Source organism: Branchiostoma floridae, chromosome 2 (assembly GCF_000003815.2).
Source record: "Branchiostoma floridae strain S238N-H82 chromosome 2, Bfl_VNyyK, whole genome shotgun sequence".
Taxonomy (NCBI): Eukaryota; Metazoa; Chordata; class Leptocardii; order Amphioxiformes; family Branchiostomatidae; genus Branchiostoma; species Branchiostoma floridae.
In genome coordinates, this window is record NC_049980.1 from 28379751 (window position 1) to 28397051 (window position 17301).

Here is a 17301-nt window from a genome sequence, read left to right on the forward strand (position 1 = left end):
GAAATAAGTTTTGTCTGTTTGCCTCATTGACCTCGTCTTCGATCTATCATGGCCGCCGCGTGAGAAAGGTGTATTGTGGGTCTTGGCATTACATGAAGCTGCCTTAACAAGTACATGATGCCAGACAGCTATCATATATAATCTATATTGAATTTACCTATCAATAGTTTGTGACCTGTTCAGAGCTTATTGACCACCTCATCCATGTGCTCATTCAAATGTTAATATGGCTGTGATCTCCTCAGCATACAAAAAATCTATAGCCTTGTTATGCTGCTGTCTACACAATTAAAAGCAGTTATAAGCTTCGACATGTATCAAGATCTGTCCCCACACATGTATGATACCATGAAGAATGATGTGAAAATATGCAATAAGCCCTTTTACAGAGCGCATCTGCGGCGATAGGAACTCTAGGTAATATGACAAAGGGTAAGGCCCCAAAATTGTAAGCAGTCATTGTCTCGACCATTGTTCGATTTGCATAACAATGTTCAGACGGGTTCAGTTTTCAATTTCGGGGCCTTAAGATGGGGTCACACCTGCGTATATATTTAAGTCCGTATGAGGCGCGCATGGGAGTATTTGCCTCCACCAGGCCCCATGGGTTGTGGGAAAGATAATTGAAATTGGGCAAACGTAAACAGGTAACATGTTAGACGAGTTAGCAGGGTCGCTAACCATACTTCTCGGTCAGCTAACTCATCTTGCATGTTATGAATCTACATTTGTCCAATTTGTACTATTTTTCCCACGACTTGTGGAGCCTGGTAGAAACTAAGAGCTTCATACGCACCTCAAACGGACTTGAATATATACGCATATGTGACCCCACCTTTAGTCACCCTTTGACATTTTAACGAGAATTCCTGTCGCCGCACATGCGTTCCAACCTCGATGAAAGGGCTTATACATGTAACGTTACTTGTAGTCATCTCCATGTTTACACATTCATTATTAAGTCATTCCGCTTTTCCAAAATACATTCCGTACACACCTTGGTACACACCAGGGTACACACGTAACAGGCAATACATTATATGGGGAGTCAGGTATCAAGATTGGTCAAAGGTCAGAGTTGAAGGCGCGCGTATGACCTCTTGGTGCACGAAGCAAGTAGTGCTACAGTTTCTATACTTTGGGCGCCCAGACAGCTAAAAAGATGTACGCAACAAACAAATCTCACTGTAATGATGTTCTGCACATGCTGAACGAACTGAGGGAGCGAGCAGAGCTGACTGACGTGGTTCTGGAGGTGGAAGGGAGAAGGTAATGTCGGGCGATGGGGGAGGGGGGCAGAACTGGCTGGAAGGTATAGGATACTAGTAGGTGCGTGTGGCCATTTCTAGCGAAATAGTATACGTTGAACAAGGGCAGCAACAGCAACAAAGCTCAAAATCATTGCTATCATGTTCATAATTCGTCTCCATTCGAGCAGCTCCACTCTAAGCTATGTGCATCGCTCTACTTTCGATGCCCCCCCCCCCCCCAAATAAAATGTATACAGGAGGTGGGGGTAGAAGAGGTACAAAATCTGGTGTTGTCCCTTCGTACTCGGGTTCCAATCAAGAGATAATTCGCTCCAACTCTACCCTAGTTCCGATTCAAATTGCTAGTTTAAACTGTTATCAGTCAAATTGCTCAAATCCTTCCTAGTTCCCAGATGCTTGGACCCTACCCTCCAATTCAGAGTCTTCCAGCAACCCCCCCCCCCTTCTCTGCCAGTATTTTCTAGAACGGCGCAACAGTAATTTTGTAAATATTGCTTTGACAAGTGGCCTTTATTAGTTTATGAATGACAGTTGACACTGGGTTATCTTCCTCCTCAGTTTCCCCTGCCATCGCGCCGTCCTGGCCTCCTGCAGTCCCTACTTCCGTGGCATGTTCACCAGTGGCTATGCGGAGTCCAAACAGGAAAGGGTCAGCATCCAGGATGTGAGTGAGGTAGCCATGGCAACCATTCTGGACTACGCCTACACCGGCCACCTTCAGACGGAGCCAGACCAGGTCCAGGCTATGATGTCTGCAGCCAGACTGCTACAGGTAACATCATCATCATTCATCCTCAAAGGTGGAGCAGACGAAGTTAGCCCTCCAGAACTGCTTGTCTTTCATCACAGAGAGTAGCCCTTGCCCTTCCAGCCCTGTTTCGTCCTCAATGAGTTTCTTAAAAGTTGTGCTTGGGACTTGTGCCTGGTAACTTTCTGTTACAATACAAGTCCTCAGGCATGTAGGGCCAAGACAAATTCATTATGGAGATGTCTTTTGAAGGCCCATTTTCATTACTTCAGTCAGGGATCACGAGGCAATTTTGGGGTACTCGCTTTAGAAGCACTGTACATCTTTGGTCCTTCCATAGGTCATTAGGTGTAATAAATTGTATGAAAGGATACTTTTCGGAAGTCTTCATACATGTGCAGCTACAAAAACTTGATCATACTATTCATAGTGATGCCTTTGGCAACTAAGCAGTCAGTCTGTCCTTTTCCCATATATGCACATTTTGGAAGTGTAATAAGTCCAGTATGTATACTTCCGAATAGTATCCTTTCATACAATTTATTACACCCAATGACCTATGGAAGGACCAAAGATGTACGAGATACCCTACCCTTTTGCTCCCTTTATAGGTGTAATAAGCTGGTGCAGAATGGTCTATAATCATGTTTGTTGCTTCCAGGTCGATTTTGTAGGTCGTCAAGCTGCAGAATATATGAAGGACCATCTGGACGTGTCCAACTGTGCAGATGTGTTGATGTATGCTGACATGCTGGGGGACCTGGATCTAGTGGAGTCCTGTGGGAGGTACATCGCATCAAGGTTTGTTAGATGGCTGTTACTCACATTCTGACTTATACAATGTATTTTATTCGTTACATTGCCTTTTCCCACACAGCACTGTTAAATTTACAAAAATGCGCTTCAGCAAGTAACCCATTGCACATTTGATTTTCCCCAGGTTCAACCAGGTGGCTCTACAACCATCCTTTCTCCAGTTGCCACTGTCCCTTCTCCAGTCACTGCTCAACAGGGAAGACTTAATGACCAGCTCAGAGGACAACATTGTGCAAGCTGCTCTAAGATGGGTTGATTTCAACCAAGAAGAGCGTTTGCAGCACCTTCCTGCTCTTTGTAGATGCTTTCGTGACTCCGCCATCAGCTCAGAACTACTTGCAGAGCTCGAGAGTAAGTGCACATCAACAGACGACAAGTTGGTTTACAGCAAAAGCACAAACCAGCGACTGGGACAGGTGCAAATTGAAATGCAGATTTTCCTCAGAGAAGGGTTATTAAAACATCATTCCCAGTATGCTGCTCCTTGCTATGACCCATCCACAGGTGAACTGTATGCACTTCATATACCTGACAAGCTGAACAACTTCTCTGTGACAGCCACTCCCAATGATGAGCTTTACCTGGCAGGGGGCATCAGCAACAAGACTGGTCAGCCTATCAAACAGAAGGAATTTTACCAGTATAACTACCAGTTAAACACCTGGGAACCAAGGTGTGATATGGAGTTGCCTAGAGTTAGGTATGTCTCTCTCTTGCAATCTGCTGCTTTCTGGATTTTAACAAATTCTAAAAAAATTCCATCCTCTAACTTCTTTGAGTTAATAAGGGTTATACACGAATGTGATATGATGATGATGATACACGAATGTTAGTTCATCTGTATGATACAATTTTAAACTAACTGTACACAAAAATAAAGTGCTTACCAAGAATATTTTGATCAGTTCTCAGATCCAAAGCCTATGTCACATCTAGACCGGAATTGTGACATCAGCAAAGGGTGAAAGGTGCTTGGATCCGGAAGTTGGTATTGGCCCCCGTCTCGGTTGATGGGCTCTGATGTAGATGGCCTCTTTCATTCCCCTGAAAAAGTAATCCTGTTTGGAATCCAGTATCTTCTTGTCAATTCTGTAGATTCAATAAGGTGAAAATACTGCATTCTGACAGGATTATATAATGACAAAAAGGGTTGTTAGTAACATTTTCTTGTATCTGTTTTTCCAGTTGTGGTCTGGTGTATCTGAAGGGCTACATCTATGCCATTGGTGGTGATAACTCTGAGAGAAGAGTAGAAAGGTACGATCCAAGTTGTGATGAGTGGACTTGGATACCAGCCATCCCTAAGCCCATGTCCTCAGAACTCTGTGCTGTGACTCTTAATGACAGCATCTATGTCATAAGTAAGGAAGGCTGCTACTGCTTCGGTACCACAGAGAACAGGTGGAGCAAGATGGCAGATATGCAGAAACCGCAAACGTGTCCTCAGGTCATAACGTATCAAGGGAGCATCTACTGTTTAGACTGTGAGAAAGACTGGAGAGACTCTTCCTCAACTTGTGTAGAGAAGTACAACCCTACAGAAGGTGAGTGGAAGTGGTCAGGAAATGGCTCATTTACTTTCGACACGGCGACCCTGATGGTATATGGAGATACTCTGTACCTCCTCACTGTACTCAAACGCTGGAACCTGTTGGAAAGGGACATGCAGTCCACAATTTGCATTTTTCAGTACCAGCCTGAGATAGACTCTTGGCTGGATCTTAAAGACAAGGGTAGGCTAGTTCCCCCCATGGTAGAGTGGTTAGAGTCCAGCAGCAGAACAGATTGCCTGACAGCAAGGATGATCCCAATGTGCCTAGGGAATCCATGTCGCTTCGAGGACCTGGAGCTACATTCTATAAGTGATGAAGAGGAGAGCCACTACACTTTTTCAGATCCACATGGAAGTGGATTCCTAGATAACAGTGACGAGGAGGATGGCCTCCCAGACCAAGAGGACAGTGATGAGGATTACAGGGAGAGTGGAAGTGACAATGGTGACATCTGAGACACTTGGGACAAGGCAGAAGATAAAACTGATTGAGTCACTAATGACAAGGTCTTAGGCAGAGCAAAAGAAAAGTTCTTGAAACATTTTCTCATTGCAACAAGCAAAAGCAACACAAATATGACACACCTGATGCTTTGACATATATTGAAATACTGGGCAGGTGTGAAATTGAAAGTGATAACTAGATTTGGAAAATATATGGCTTGTACATGTATACACCTTTCTCACGCGGCGGCCATGATAGATCTAAAACGAGTTCAATGTGGCAAACAAAAGTCTGTCTATCATAATTAGCAGTTCAACCAATGAAAGCCTGCCAATGGACCAATCCGGCCTGTCAATCAAACCTAACGGATTGACCAATCAGAGCGCGCCATTTCCACCAAGCGACATCCGCCATTTTGTCGGGCAAGAACTTGGAAACCGGCGCCATTTTACATTGGTTTCAATGGGGAAAGTCTGTTGTTTCGGGACTTGCAATTCAGACTCCAGGTACCCTGAAAGGGTGTCTGGAGTCAGTTTTTACCCTTTTCCGAAGCCAAAGACCCGCATGGATGCATGCATGAGATGGATAAAGGCCTGTGGTCGTCCACATTCGCAACTCAATGTAACGAAGATTACGAAGGACACATACGTATGTTCAAAGGTGAGAAGGCAGTTTAGCAGTGTCACATACGTTATCGGCTAAAATTTAGCACACTTTCATCGACAAACGGGCATAGAAATGAATATTGTACTACTAGTATATCACCATAGCCCTGTTTTATCTCGTAACGCTCGGCAGTGCTATAATGCCGCCATGACCGCATGGATGTTATGGCGCTTCAAAATACCCCCCTCCCCTTTGCAAAATGCAACAATCTATTTACCTGAATTTATTTTGCTATTTGTGGGAAGGAAACCTGTACAGTATTTTGTCAGGCACCAGATATGACCCATACTCTATTCCTGGTCCTATGTAGTACCCTGCTGTAAGATTTTTGGTAGTACGTGGATATTTTCAAACTTATATCAAACATGTCTCAAACAGCACTTCAAAGATGGGAGACCAACGACACGGTTTCCAGACCCGCAGCCAGCGGATGGCACCGACGCCGCGCCAGTCAGGACGCCAATGAAACGTCATGTACAGCAGAATGAGTGGTAAGACTTTATACTGTCACTTTTGTGTCGGTGCCATGTAAGGTGAAACACAAATAAAAGAAGTACATAATGCACAAAAAGTCTACACACACTTTGCACTATTATTTACTAGTAGTACACATATCTGATGATTTTCAAAACTGTGTTAGTAGTGTGTAGATATTGTCTGCAGCAGAAACACAACAGGGCTTTGAATTAGCAGCCCGTGAAATGAAAGCTTATATTTTAGTGCTTTAGCAAATGTTACATGAGCATTTTTAATTTTGGCGGTGGGGGGTGAAAACCTGCACTAGTGCAGGCATTATGTCATATGCAGGGTTCGCAATACTTTTAGGAACATTCAAAATCACCTGCAACACACAAGTTTTACCTGCATATTTTCTTCAGTAGAAAAGCAACTTATTCAGTAAGAGTTGTTGGATTAGACACAGGAAACTGCTTAGAAACCATTGATTTTTTTAAATTTTATATTTGACAGTATAGCAAAAAGCAGTCAGTGACAAAAGTTTTTATAAACTGGAATGAAATCAACAGCTACAACACAAGACAATCACATCTCCTACACAAACTAAACCACACTTCAAGAGCAGGTCAGCGCATGTTTGTTTTTGGAGATACATGTACTACAATATACAACTCAGTAAATCCTGACTTAAAACTAGCACCCACACCGAAAACAGTCAATCAGGCCTTAACCCCAAAAGATCTATGAAATGACTGGATTATGATAATGATTTGTTATGACTTAACTTCATTTGAGTTATGATTCATTTTGCCTTTTGTTTGTTAATATTACCTTCTGTTATTTTGTCCATAGATTGACTATATATATCTGTTATTATGATGGGTTGTTATTATGTAAGTTCTTTTGAGTACTTTGTTCCATTATTTGTAACTTATACGTGCATTGGACTCGTGTTTGTTGTCTGTTGTTAAGCATTTTCTTTTGTACATTGTTTTATATATTTTATTCTGTAACTGGGCTATCATGAAAATCAGTTTTACAAACCAAATGATCACCCAAAAGATCAGTGAATAAATAAATATTTGGCTACTACCACAGTACCTAGATTGCCATGTGATTTTAAGTTCACTGCAAACACAGTATGTACAGCTATGAGGTATGTGTACAGTTTGAAATATTTGCCATCATGTTATGTTCACAGAGGAAAAGTAAAAGCAAAAACAGTGAACTTAAAAATACAGTGACGAATTCAGGAAATACATGTACAGTACTTATACAACACTAGTTATAGTCAGTCAATATCATAGTTATTTGCTATGAATGTCCATTAGTCTACTGTTTGACAACATTAATTAGTATCATGTGTTTTTTTATCCATTTCAGCAACAAAAAGCCCAGACTGACCCCACCCATACAGGAAAGTCAGCTGCAGGGAACACCCACAGAAGGATGTAAGTGAAACACAATTCATTTTACTTTTCACTTTCCTAAATACTAGTTGCCAGTGGGATTGTTGTTGAGCAAGTATATTTAGTCAACATGGGTATTTTGAGTGATGCGCTGAACAAACGGCATAGCATGTGTCTTGTAAAACTTTGCCAACTTAACAAGCATATCTTGGCAGAACTGCACATCAGGGAGGATTCGCTCAACGTGTGTGTCAACACAGTGACAGACAAAGTCACAAAAGGGTGCCCCTGTGACCAAGAGCTGCCCTTGGACTTGGTAGAAATACTCATGACTCCTATCTAAAGACAAGGAGTCCCCTTCTGCTTTCAAGTAGAAGTTGGGAAGGTTCAGACTGGCATCCTTGGCAGTCATGTTTCGAGCGCTGTAGGGACACTTCACTTCAAGAATGCCAGTCTGCGCCCCACAACACACTTTACCATCAGGGGAGGCTCCCAGAAAGGAAAAGAAAGGGTCGACAACAAGACCACACTCATGAATATGAACAGCTTGGTTAGATGACTCAAAGGTGCGGATGTATGCCTCCTTAGCCTGGGCTTGTCAGGAACTTGATGTTGTACTCTTTTTTTCTCTTCAGGATCTTTCCAAACATGGATGCTGTGACCCGTTTCTGCCGCTCAGCATGCCAGAGGGGGCATTCTGATTGCTTTACTGTAGCCCCCTCAAGGGAAACTGCCTCCTCTACCGTTAGGTTACACATATTATTACAGACATAGAATTCGTCAGGGAGGACCCATGACTGGTTTGGCTGTGGGAATGTGGTGTTCCCACATGCTGTGGCTGTAGCATGGCAGGTCCTGGGTGGGGAACAGTTCAGCTGCAGAATGCAAAAACAGATAATCTTAAATTAAACATGAGTCAGTGCTTATAATGCATTGTTTCTTTACAGCACCTGCCCAAGAGTCTCACAACAACATCAGAGAGGACAAAGGAAGATCTAACATACATTTTTATTACGGTAGCAATAATTAATAGTTCATTGTTGTTGTCTATTTCAGCTTCTTCTCCAAGTCTACGTTCCATCCAGAGACTGAAAAAGGAAAATAAGGACCTGAAGAGGGAAAATGATGACCTGAAAAGGAGAAGGAAGACCTGAACAGTACATGTGAAGACCTGAGAAGGAAAAATGAAGACCTGAAAAGAGAATGTGCAGACTTGAGCAGGGAGAATGAAGAACTGAAAAAGCATGCGTTTAGTTTTAATGTTGTTGCTGGGTCTCGTACAAAGAACTTACTTCAGTATTATACTGGTTTTACCTATGTTACTTTTATGTCCCTCTTCAGTTTCCTTGTTCCAAATGAAGGTATTAACCCTGTTGCGTACACTTCTAGGAAGACAGCATGTATGGCATTGTCGTTGAAAGACCAGTTGTTTTTGGTGTTGTGTAGACTAAGGAAGGCGTTTCTTCTGCAGGACTTAGGTTTAAGGTTTAATATCAGTATGCAGGTAGCAGGCATTATTTTCAATTCTTGGATTAACTACATGTATTTAAGACTTGGTTATTTGAGCTTATGGCCGGCCCGTGACGTTTTAGTATCAAATATGACTACAGAGTACAAAAGATTATTTCCTACATGTATTGCTTTGATAGACTGCACTGAGGTTAAAACAGAAACACCATCTTCATTAGTAGTTCAGTCTCAATGTTTTTCTAATTACAAATCTACTACTACTTTAAAAGCACTTATAGTAACAGATTCTAGAGGTTCTTTTATGTTTTCTACCAAACTTTTTTCAGGTGGCATTTCAGACAAAGATGTATGTCAAAAAGGGGGATTTTTCACACTTCTTAGAGATTTAATGGCAGATGGAAAGTTGTTGCCTGGAGATGCCATTATGGCCGACAAGGGTTTTGTGATAGATAAGGAACTTGAGGCGCTAGGACTAAAGCTTAACATTCCACCATTTGCATCGTCATCTTGTCAGTTAAGTCCTGGGGATATTGCAGTGACTCGTCGAATTGCTAGTCATCGTGTACATATTGAAAGAACTATAAATAGAATAAAGAATTTTAAACTTGTTAGCAGAAAGCTCCCAGCAAATTTGTATGGTACTATCAATGAGATATGGTTGGTTTGCTGCTATCTTACTTCTTTTCAAGACATTTTGGTCAGAGAGAAAACTCCATGATCTTTTGATCTTAGAAATTTAAAAAAGAATGAAACTGGGTTGATTGTAACTTTTAACAATAGACTTCTAAAATCTCATTTTCACTACCAAACAAAGGAGATGGGGGTTTTCTACCAACAAGTTAGATAGATTAGATTCTATGTGATATATTACTGTTGCCACTGAAAACTGACACAAAGCAAACTGCAATTTACTTTTATAGTTGTCTTATCATTATTACCTGGTAAAACAAGGATGAGCCTCTCTGCACTTTACCCAACGGAGTGTCTGCTTCAGGGCTGTCCTCTGTAAGGAGGTAACTTAGTGCAGTGCCTGGCACTTTGAGGCGACGAATCTCTGGTTTTGTCGGCTGTACAATACTGTGAAAAAAATGTACTATTTTTTCTTCGATTCACCCTGTACTAATAGCAATTGGGAATGCTGCTCATTGCATCAATTTAATTCACTTGTGTGTGATACTTGCTGTTGTACAGTTGCGGTAAAACATAACCTGTGTTAGTAAGTGAACCTGAGACACTAAGATATCAGCAAATACACTTTTGTATGTCTCCACCAACAATTTTATACGATAAACTTTATTAGGAATGCTTTTCAAATGTATTTGTATTGATTTTCAACAGTTCAACATATCTTTGTGTAGGTGGCTGCACTTGAAAAAAAATGGCAACATTTTCTCATTCCCAATAAACTTTATTAATAATGATTTCGAACTGTATTTGTATTGTTTTCAACTGTTTTTACAACAGTACCTGTGTGCAGTTGCCTGTTCTTGATGGAAAACAGGTTTCCTTTTCCTGATTGTTTTAGTTGGCTTTGCCAACACCAAGTCAGTCACACTCTCTGGTTGAATTTTTCTGCCCCTTGGTTTGTGCCACTGCTGTGGCAGACTTGTTACACTTGCATCAGTTGGCACTTCTTTAAGACCTAGTTGTTGGAAGTGGCTCAATGTGTACACGACTGCCAGTGCGTGTGCACAGGTACCTGACAGGCTGAAAGTTTATGTGTAAGAACAAAATTATTGTCATGATGTGGAGCATGATATTGATAAAGGACAAAGGCAGCACAACAATGATAAACTGTGCAACAACTTTTATTGAACGAGAAAGGATTAAAACCCTCCAACGTAGTGACCTTTCGTAATAAGACGCTTGTGTACAACATATTATGTTGAACAACCGTTATTAGCATCTACCAAACCCCTTTCGAAATAGCACATTTTATTAGGCAGTATGCTTCAGCTTTTTCAGGCAGTGTCAAGGATCCCAGCGGAAAACATAAACACGGTAAAACGATAGCTCACCGCCCCCCCCCCCCAACCGCGATGGCCGTTACACTTTACATGACATGTAACGTTATCATTTTCACGGTTATGTAACATCAGTCCGTGAAAATTATATATGTGCCCAAAGAACATACACAACAAAAGATTTCCCTTTATTATACTTGCAAGTTTATTGAAGACGTTCTCTTGTTCTTGTCGTTGTGAAAGGACCTGGGTGTTTGGTATCTAAGTCCTATATTAGCTTATCAGGAACTCAGCCAAACCAGTCGATTACTATTTGTGAGCCGTGTTTATTCAACCTATGCTAAACTCAAGTAACATATAATACAATGTGTTTCACTTAGGACTACGGCAAGTTACAGTTACAGGATACAGGTCTAGGATAATGATACAGAGATCTAAGTATATTTACAGAGAGAGTCGGTCTAACTAATAACTAGTACACAATCCAACAGAGGGACTAAGCCCTACCAAAGTACCTCACCTGAGTCCTTGGGGCACGAGACTGACTAAATCTCTTCATACAATCTCTAAGGTTAACTAGCATGACAATAGGAATGTATAACTCCGCCCATCACAGGTAAGCTGGTTGGATGCTGTCGGCATCCAGCCAATCAGGGATTACCTAATATGCTAATGTAAGCTCCTCCTCATATGGTCTAGACAGTCATTACCTAATTATCTCATATGTCAAAGGTCATGGCCGTTACACTACCTCCCCCTCACCGAACATTTGTCCTCAAATGTTAAGATACCATAACATTACAAGGGAGGTGTAACAAAAATACAACAGGTTGATATAAAACAACAAAAGTTGGAATCATCAGTCATATATCATTATCTAGCTCTCTGTGACCAATCAGACTGCTCTCACCAGCCATTGGTCGCTCACATTCCGCATATGGTCCACACAATACAAAAATTTCAGCATAGTACAGATATTCAACATTATCTATATCTCTGTGACCAATCAGACTGCTCTCACCAGCCATTGGCCACTCACATTCTGCATATGGTCAATACAATACAAAAGTTCAGCATAATACAGATAAACATATACATAAGCAATGCGTACGCAATACATCAGCAATACATAAGCAATAATCATGTGGTTTTATTACACTGTGTCTGATACAGACAAAAATTTACATGTGTGCTTCGCAAGAGACAAAATTCCAACGTGTATGGCGGTGACAGGTGCATAACAGACGACAAGGCAGCCAGACACACCAGAAGCAGAGAAGGCATGTAGAATCCCATGTATACTACCTGGTCAATCACTTAAACTTGTCCGTCATTACCCGAATAAACACCTAAGTAACCTTAACACATACTACCTGGTATGGGAGAGATTTACTGCTAATCACCTTTGAGATTAGATACTCAGATCCCCATCCAATTCCTCGAGAGATGGACACGTAGCACGCAGACGACACCAGCAGGAGACTTGAGCTCGCTTACCTTGGCTACGGCGTGAAAACAGAAAACGTGTATACCTACCCATCCTCTCATCTCAGCTCCGGAGTTCCATCCGTACTTAATACTAAAGAAAATCTTCATAACCTTAACTTCCGGGGGACCTAGCCACGGTGATTTACAGGCAAACAGGAACCAACACACAATCTATAACAACCAATGCACCAGCACACCCAGCCGAAAGATTTGCACCATCAGAACCACAAGACACGAAGTGGTCTGTCTTTGCTCAGCACAACTTAACGATAACACACTACGTTAAATCTATATAATCCGAGTCGGAGTCCAGCGCAAAGTCCTCCAGATACGACGGTCTGCGGCGATGTCGACGCGGTCTCGGGACGTCAGCAGCATGGCTTGTCGAAGGCCTCTCCTCTTCGCTGTCCCTGGAGACGTCTGGATTCACAGCTGGTCGTCTCTCCCTCGGCGGAACAAGTGTCTTCGGGACGGTCGCCTCGTCCTGGTCATCTTCATCGCCAGACTGCTGGTCGGAACCTGAAACGGAAGCAGAACAAGTGCCCTGGGAGGACTCTTCCCCGGACGTCACTGGATCCTCTGAAAGGGAAGGTTCTCGGCGCCGGTTACGGTTAGGGCGGGCAGGCCGACGGGGTCGGTCATTCTGCGGATTGTAATCCGGGTCGTCCTGGGTGGGAGAGAAGGGTATCATGTTCTCAAAACTCACACATACTACCTTCTGCTGTGCCCTCCCTCTCATGCCACGCACTTCGTAGACCTGATCGCTAATGCGGCGCAAGACCTCAAATGGGCCTTTAGTCTTTGGCGCCAATTTCCGCGCAAGCCCCGTTGGTACCTGTTTGTTCAGGATGAAGACGGTGTCGCCAATGTCATAGGGCTTGCCATGAATTTTCTTGTCATAGAGCTCCTTCTGTCTACATTGCTGTTGCTGTGTCTTCTCCTGTACAAGCTTGAACACAGACGGTAGGCGGTTCCGTAATACCTCCACGTGTTCATGAACCTCACCGACGTTAGTAGGGATGCGCGCCATAAGATGAATGGGAAGACGTGCCTCGCGACCGTGCATCAGGAAGTAGGGCGAGAACCCGGTTGTCGCGTGACAACTTGTATTATACGCGTACTTGACCGCGAGCATGTGCTCATCCCAGTCGCGCTGGGTGGGCGACACGTAGGCGCGCAAGATGTTTCCCATTGTCCTGTTGAAGCGCTCAACAAGACCGTCTGACTGGGGATGATACGGCGTCGTCCGAGTCTTATGAATTTGCATTAGCCGACAAAGGTCCTTCACCAACACAGAATCGAAATTCTTGCCCTGATCTGTGTGTAGAGACTGTGGAGGACCGTGGACGCAGATCCAACCTTTGTAGAAACATTTGGCTACAGACTCTGCCGTCTCATTCTCCATGGGGAAAATCTCAACCCACTTCGTGAAATAGTCTGTCGCGACCAAAATGTACTTATTGCCAGCACGCGACTTAGGAAGGGGGCCGACTATGTCCATGGCGACTCGGTGGTTTGGGAAACCGACTGCGCATGTGGTCTAGTGGTTAGGATTTGGCGCTCTCACCGCCAAGGCCCGGGTTCGATTCCCGGCGTGGGAACCACTGAAAGGACCTGGGTGTTTGGTATCTAAGTCCTATATTAGCTTATCAGGAACTCAGCCAAACCAGTCGATTACTATTTGTGAGCCGTGTTTATTCAACCTATGCTAAACTCAAGTAACATATAATACAATGTGTTTCACTTAGGACTACGGCAAGTTACAGTTACAGGATACAGGTCTAGGATAATGATACAGAGATCTAAGTATATTTACAGAGAGAGTCGGTCTAACTAATAACTAGTACACAATCCAACAGAGGGACTAAGCCCTACCAAAGTACCTCACCTGAGTCCTTGGGGCACGAGACTGACTAAATCTCTTCATACAATCTCTAAGGTTAACTAGCATGACAATAGGAATGTATAACTCCGCCCATCACAGGTAAGCATAATATATTCCCACTCACGTTGCCTCAGTGGAGAGTTAAGGACTGGGTGAGAAGACCGAGGCATCGTGGAATCCGAGATTGCATGCTTACCCGTAAAATACTTAGGGGGTGGGTGGGTGGGGGGGGGGGCTAAAAATTTGACTGCACTTCTTTCCCGTGCTCCCCCCATCTACTAATATCCTCTTCAGCAGAAAAGGTGAAGAATTGCTCCGAAACTTGATATCATGTGTTGCGCTCTGTTGTACAGATATAACACAGAAAAGACACCTACACTTGAACAGAACTTTATTGCCCGACAATTGTACATAATATGGCAACTATTATTACACAAAGTACCAAATGACTGACACTCGGTTTTATTCCGACTGCTGTACCACATGAGAAAGAGCCATACACTCTTTGTGTCTGGCGGTAGGCTGTTCCAGACATTGGGCCCACGGTAGGCTATTGATCTTCTGAAGGTCTCTCGCTTAGGCTTTGGGACAACCAGTTGACTACTTGCTTTGGTTGTTCGTGTACTCTGGTCCCTGCAGTACACAAACATCTAGCGCATGTAGGGTGGTAGTTGCATATAACTTCGGAGCTTTGGATAATCCACACAGATCGGAGATATCCCTCTGGTGAAAAACGGCTACACTAGAAACCTACATTGCCTCTGACCGTGGACTGTAGCTAGACTAGTCTACTCTTGCTAGGCTGTGTCCCTCCCGTCCGGCTCATGATTCACTTGTGAATAGAGGGGGAGTTATATCACATGTCATGAACTCACGCGAGTGGAGATCTCGCGAGAGTTCATTCCATTGTGATATCATTGGGAATCATAATATATTCCCACTCACGTTGCCTCAGTGGAGAGTTAAGGACTGGGTGAGAAGACCTCGGCACCCGCTTCTCCCGAGTGCCATTATTCCCATAATTTAAGTTCCTGCCTTTCCCTTTATTTAATCCTCTCCCAATCCTTATTCTTCTCCTTTCCCTTTTCCCAATCCTTATTGTCTTCATTCCCCCAATCCCTTATATTTACTCCCTCACCTCTGTGCCTTTCCGTACAAAACCCTCTACGTATGCATTAAGCCACCTTGACAACACAGCAGCATCCCCTATGGTCTGCTGCGCATGCTTGTTGTTATCAACAGGGTGGGTGTAAGACTATCACAGTCACAGTCATCAGTCTTTAGGTGTTCCTCAGGAATGCAGATTGATCCCTGGTTCTCAGCTAAGTTCCTTGGGCGCCTAAGGTCCGGCTCGAGTGGGACCTGTCCAATCCGAACTCAGTGGAATGGTCGACGACCAGCCCGATTAGATAGAGAACCCTTAGAGATTACCTGAGACTAACCTCTCCCAGGTTTACAGTAGTTCAACTCATCTTGCGTCGTGTTGGAAATCAAACATTGATTTCTCTGCGTATACAAGAACAATATTCCAGCTGCAGAGAAAGCTATCACCACAATGCTTGCTCAGTATCCAACCTGTAACTGTCGACCTTTACGCACAGTTCTATGTATTTCAGTCTGGACAGGCCCCACTCGCTTCCCGGACCACCAGGCCGAAGCCAGTATGGGTGGCAACAGCTTAAGGGAGCTGAACACGGTCCACGAGTGAGAACTAGGCCAGCTAAAGGTAGCCAATAAACAGGAACACAGAAAATCCAATGGTAGGAAGGAATGTGACACGAGAAACTCGTCATGATCTTTGTCTTTATTCAAAACTTGCAAAACAAGAAACGCAAACACCGGTTCAGTCGACGGTAAAATCACCATCCAACATTACCGTGCAGACGCTGCGGACCTTATCGAAAATTGCATGTCGTCCAAGGTCACAATCTAATTGTGACAACCGAAGTTCCATTGTTCCCATTGTGTCCTCCATTCCTTTGACCTTTACTTCTGACCTGTCCAACAAGGTAGGTCTTCACTGTACTACCGTACGGTCTTGTTACCTACCATGGATTTGTTCACCAACCATGCAAGAAACCAAACAAAATCTGAGGTTGTCCAACAACCTGTCGTCATATCAAATGAAACACCGACTCAAATCAAACAAAGTTACGATTACCGTTCACCGGCGCCCGTTGTCTTACAGCGAAAATCCACTATACCATCTGACGCACCCCGCTGTCCAACAACGAATTCTCTACACGATTGTCCAACAATCTCACCACACCGTCCACCGGTGCCGTTGTTCAACAGCGAGTACAATATACAACCATGTACTGCACCCCACCGTCCGACGGTGCCGCTGTCCAACAGCAAATACAACATACAGTCATATACTGCACCACCCCCTCCAACGGTGCCGCTGTCCAACCGCAAATACCACATACAACAAAGTACTGTACCACACCGTCCAACGGTGCCGCTGTCCGACAGCGAATATAACATACAACCATGTACTTGTACTACACCGTCCAACGGTGCCGCTGTCCAACGGCGAATACAACATACAACCATGTATGTACTGTGCCACACCGTCCGGCGGTGCCGCTGTCCAACAGCGAATACAACATACAACCATGTACTGTACTACACCGTCCGACGGAGTCCGCTGTCCAACAGCGAATACAACATACAACCATGTATGTACTGTACCACACCGTCCTACAGTGCTGCTGTCCGACAACGAATACAATATACAACCATGTACTGTACCCCACCGTCCAACGGTGCCGCTGTCCAACAGGAAATACAACATACAGTCATATACTGTACCACACCGTCCGGCGGCCACGCTGTCCAACAGCAAATGCAATATACAACAAAGTACTGTACCACACCGTTCAACGGTGCCCGCTGTCTGACAGCAAATACAATATGCAACAATTACTGTACCACACCGTCCGACGGTGCCACTGTCTAACAGCAAAATACAACATATACGATGTATGTACTGTACCACACCGTCCAACGGTGCCCGCTGTCCGACAGCAAATACAATATGCAACAATTTACTGTACCACACCGTCCGACGGTGCCGCTGTCCAACAGCAAATACAACATACACGATGTATTACTGTACCACACCGTCC

General features: G+C 43.7%; 3 protein-coding genes across 4 annotated transcripts in view; all 3 read left to right on the top strand.

The window, feature by feature from the left end:
• Nucleotides 1-17301, top strand: part of LOC118410352 (kelch repeat and BTB domain-containing protein 8-like) — a 73209-nt gene that overhangs the window by 38938 nt on the left and 16970 nt on the right. The window lies entirely within an intron of this gene.
• Nucleotides 787-5055, top strand: LOC118410358 (kelch repeat and BTB domain-containing protein 2-like). Its single transcript, XM_035812040.1, has 5 exons — nucleotides 787-1269; nucleotides 1830-2043; nucleotides 2681-2820; nucleotides 2960-3535; nucleotides 4021-5055. Exons 1-5 carry the CDS (start codon nucleotides 1163-1165, stop codon nucleotides 4841-4843), a joined length of 1860 nt encoding a protein of 619 aa, XP_035667933.1. The 5' UTR covers nucleotides 787-1162; the 3' UTR covers nucleotides 4844-5055.
• Nucleotides 5166-9027, top strand: LOC118410371. The gene is made up of 4 exons (XM_035812059.1): nucleotides 5166-5492; nucleotides 5877-5989; nucleotides 7338-7405; nucleotides 8420-9027. The coding sequence occupies exons 1-4, from the start codon at nucleotides 5166-5168 to the stop codon at nucleotides 8515-8517; spliced, it is 606 nt and encodes a 201-aa protein (XP_035667952.1). The 3' UTR covers nucleotides 8518-9027.

Excerpts from the sequence above, each read along its gene's own strand:
- LOC118410358 (XM_035812040.1), top strand. The coding sequence starts at position 1,163 with ATGTACGCAACAAACAAATCTCACTGTAATGATGTTCTGCACATGCTG. Across the intron at positions 2,044-2,680 it reads CTGCAGCCAGACTGCTACAG|GTCGATTTTGTAGGTCGTCA; the intron begins GTAACATCATCA and ends TGTTGCTTCCAG. Across the intron at positions 2,821-2,959 it reads GGGAGGTACATCGCATCAAG|GTTCAACCAGGTGGCTCTAC; the intron begins GTTTGTTAGATG and ends GATTTTCCCCAG.
- LOC118410371 (XM_035812059.1), top strand. The coding sequence starts at position 5,166 with ATGGACCAATCCGGCCTGTCAATCAAACCTAACGGATTGACCAATCAG. Across the intron at positions 5,493-5,876 it reads ACACATACGTATGTTCAAAG|CACTTCAAAGATGGGAGACC; the intron begins GTGAGAAGGCAG and ends TGTCTCAAACAG. Across the intron at positions 7,406-8,419 it reads GGGAACACCCACAGAAGGAT|CTTCTTCTCCAAGTCTACGT; the intron begins GTAAGTGAAACA and ends TGTCTATTTCAG.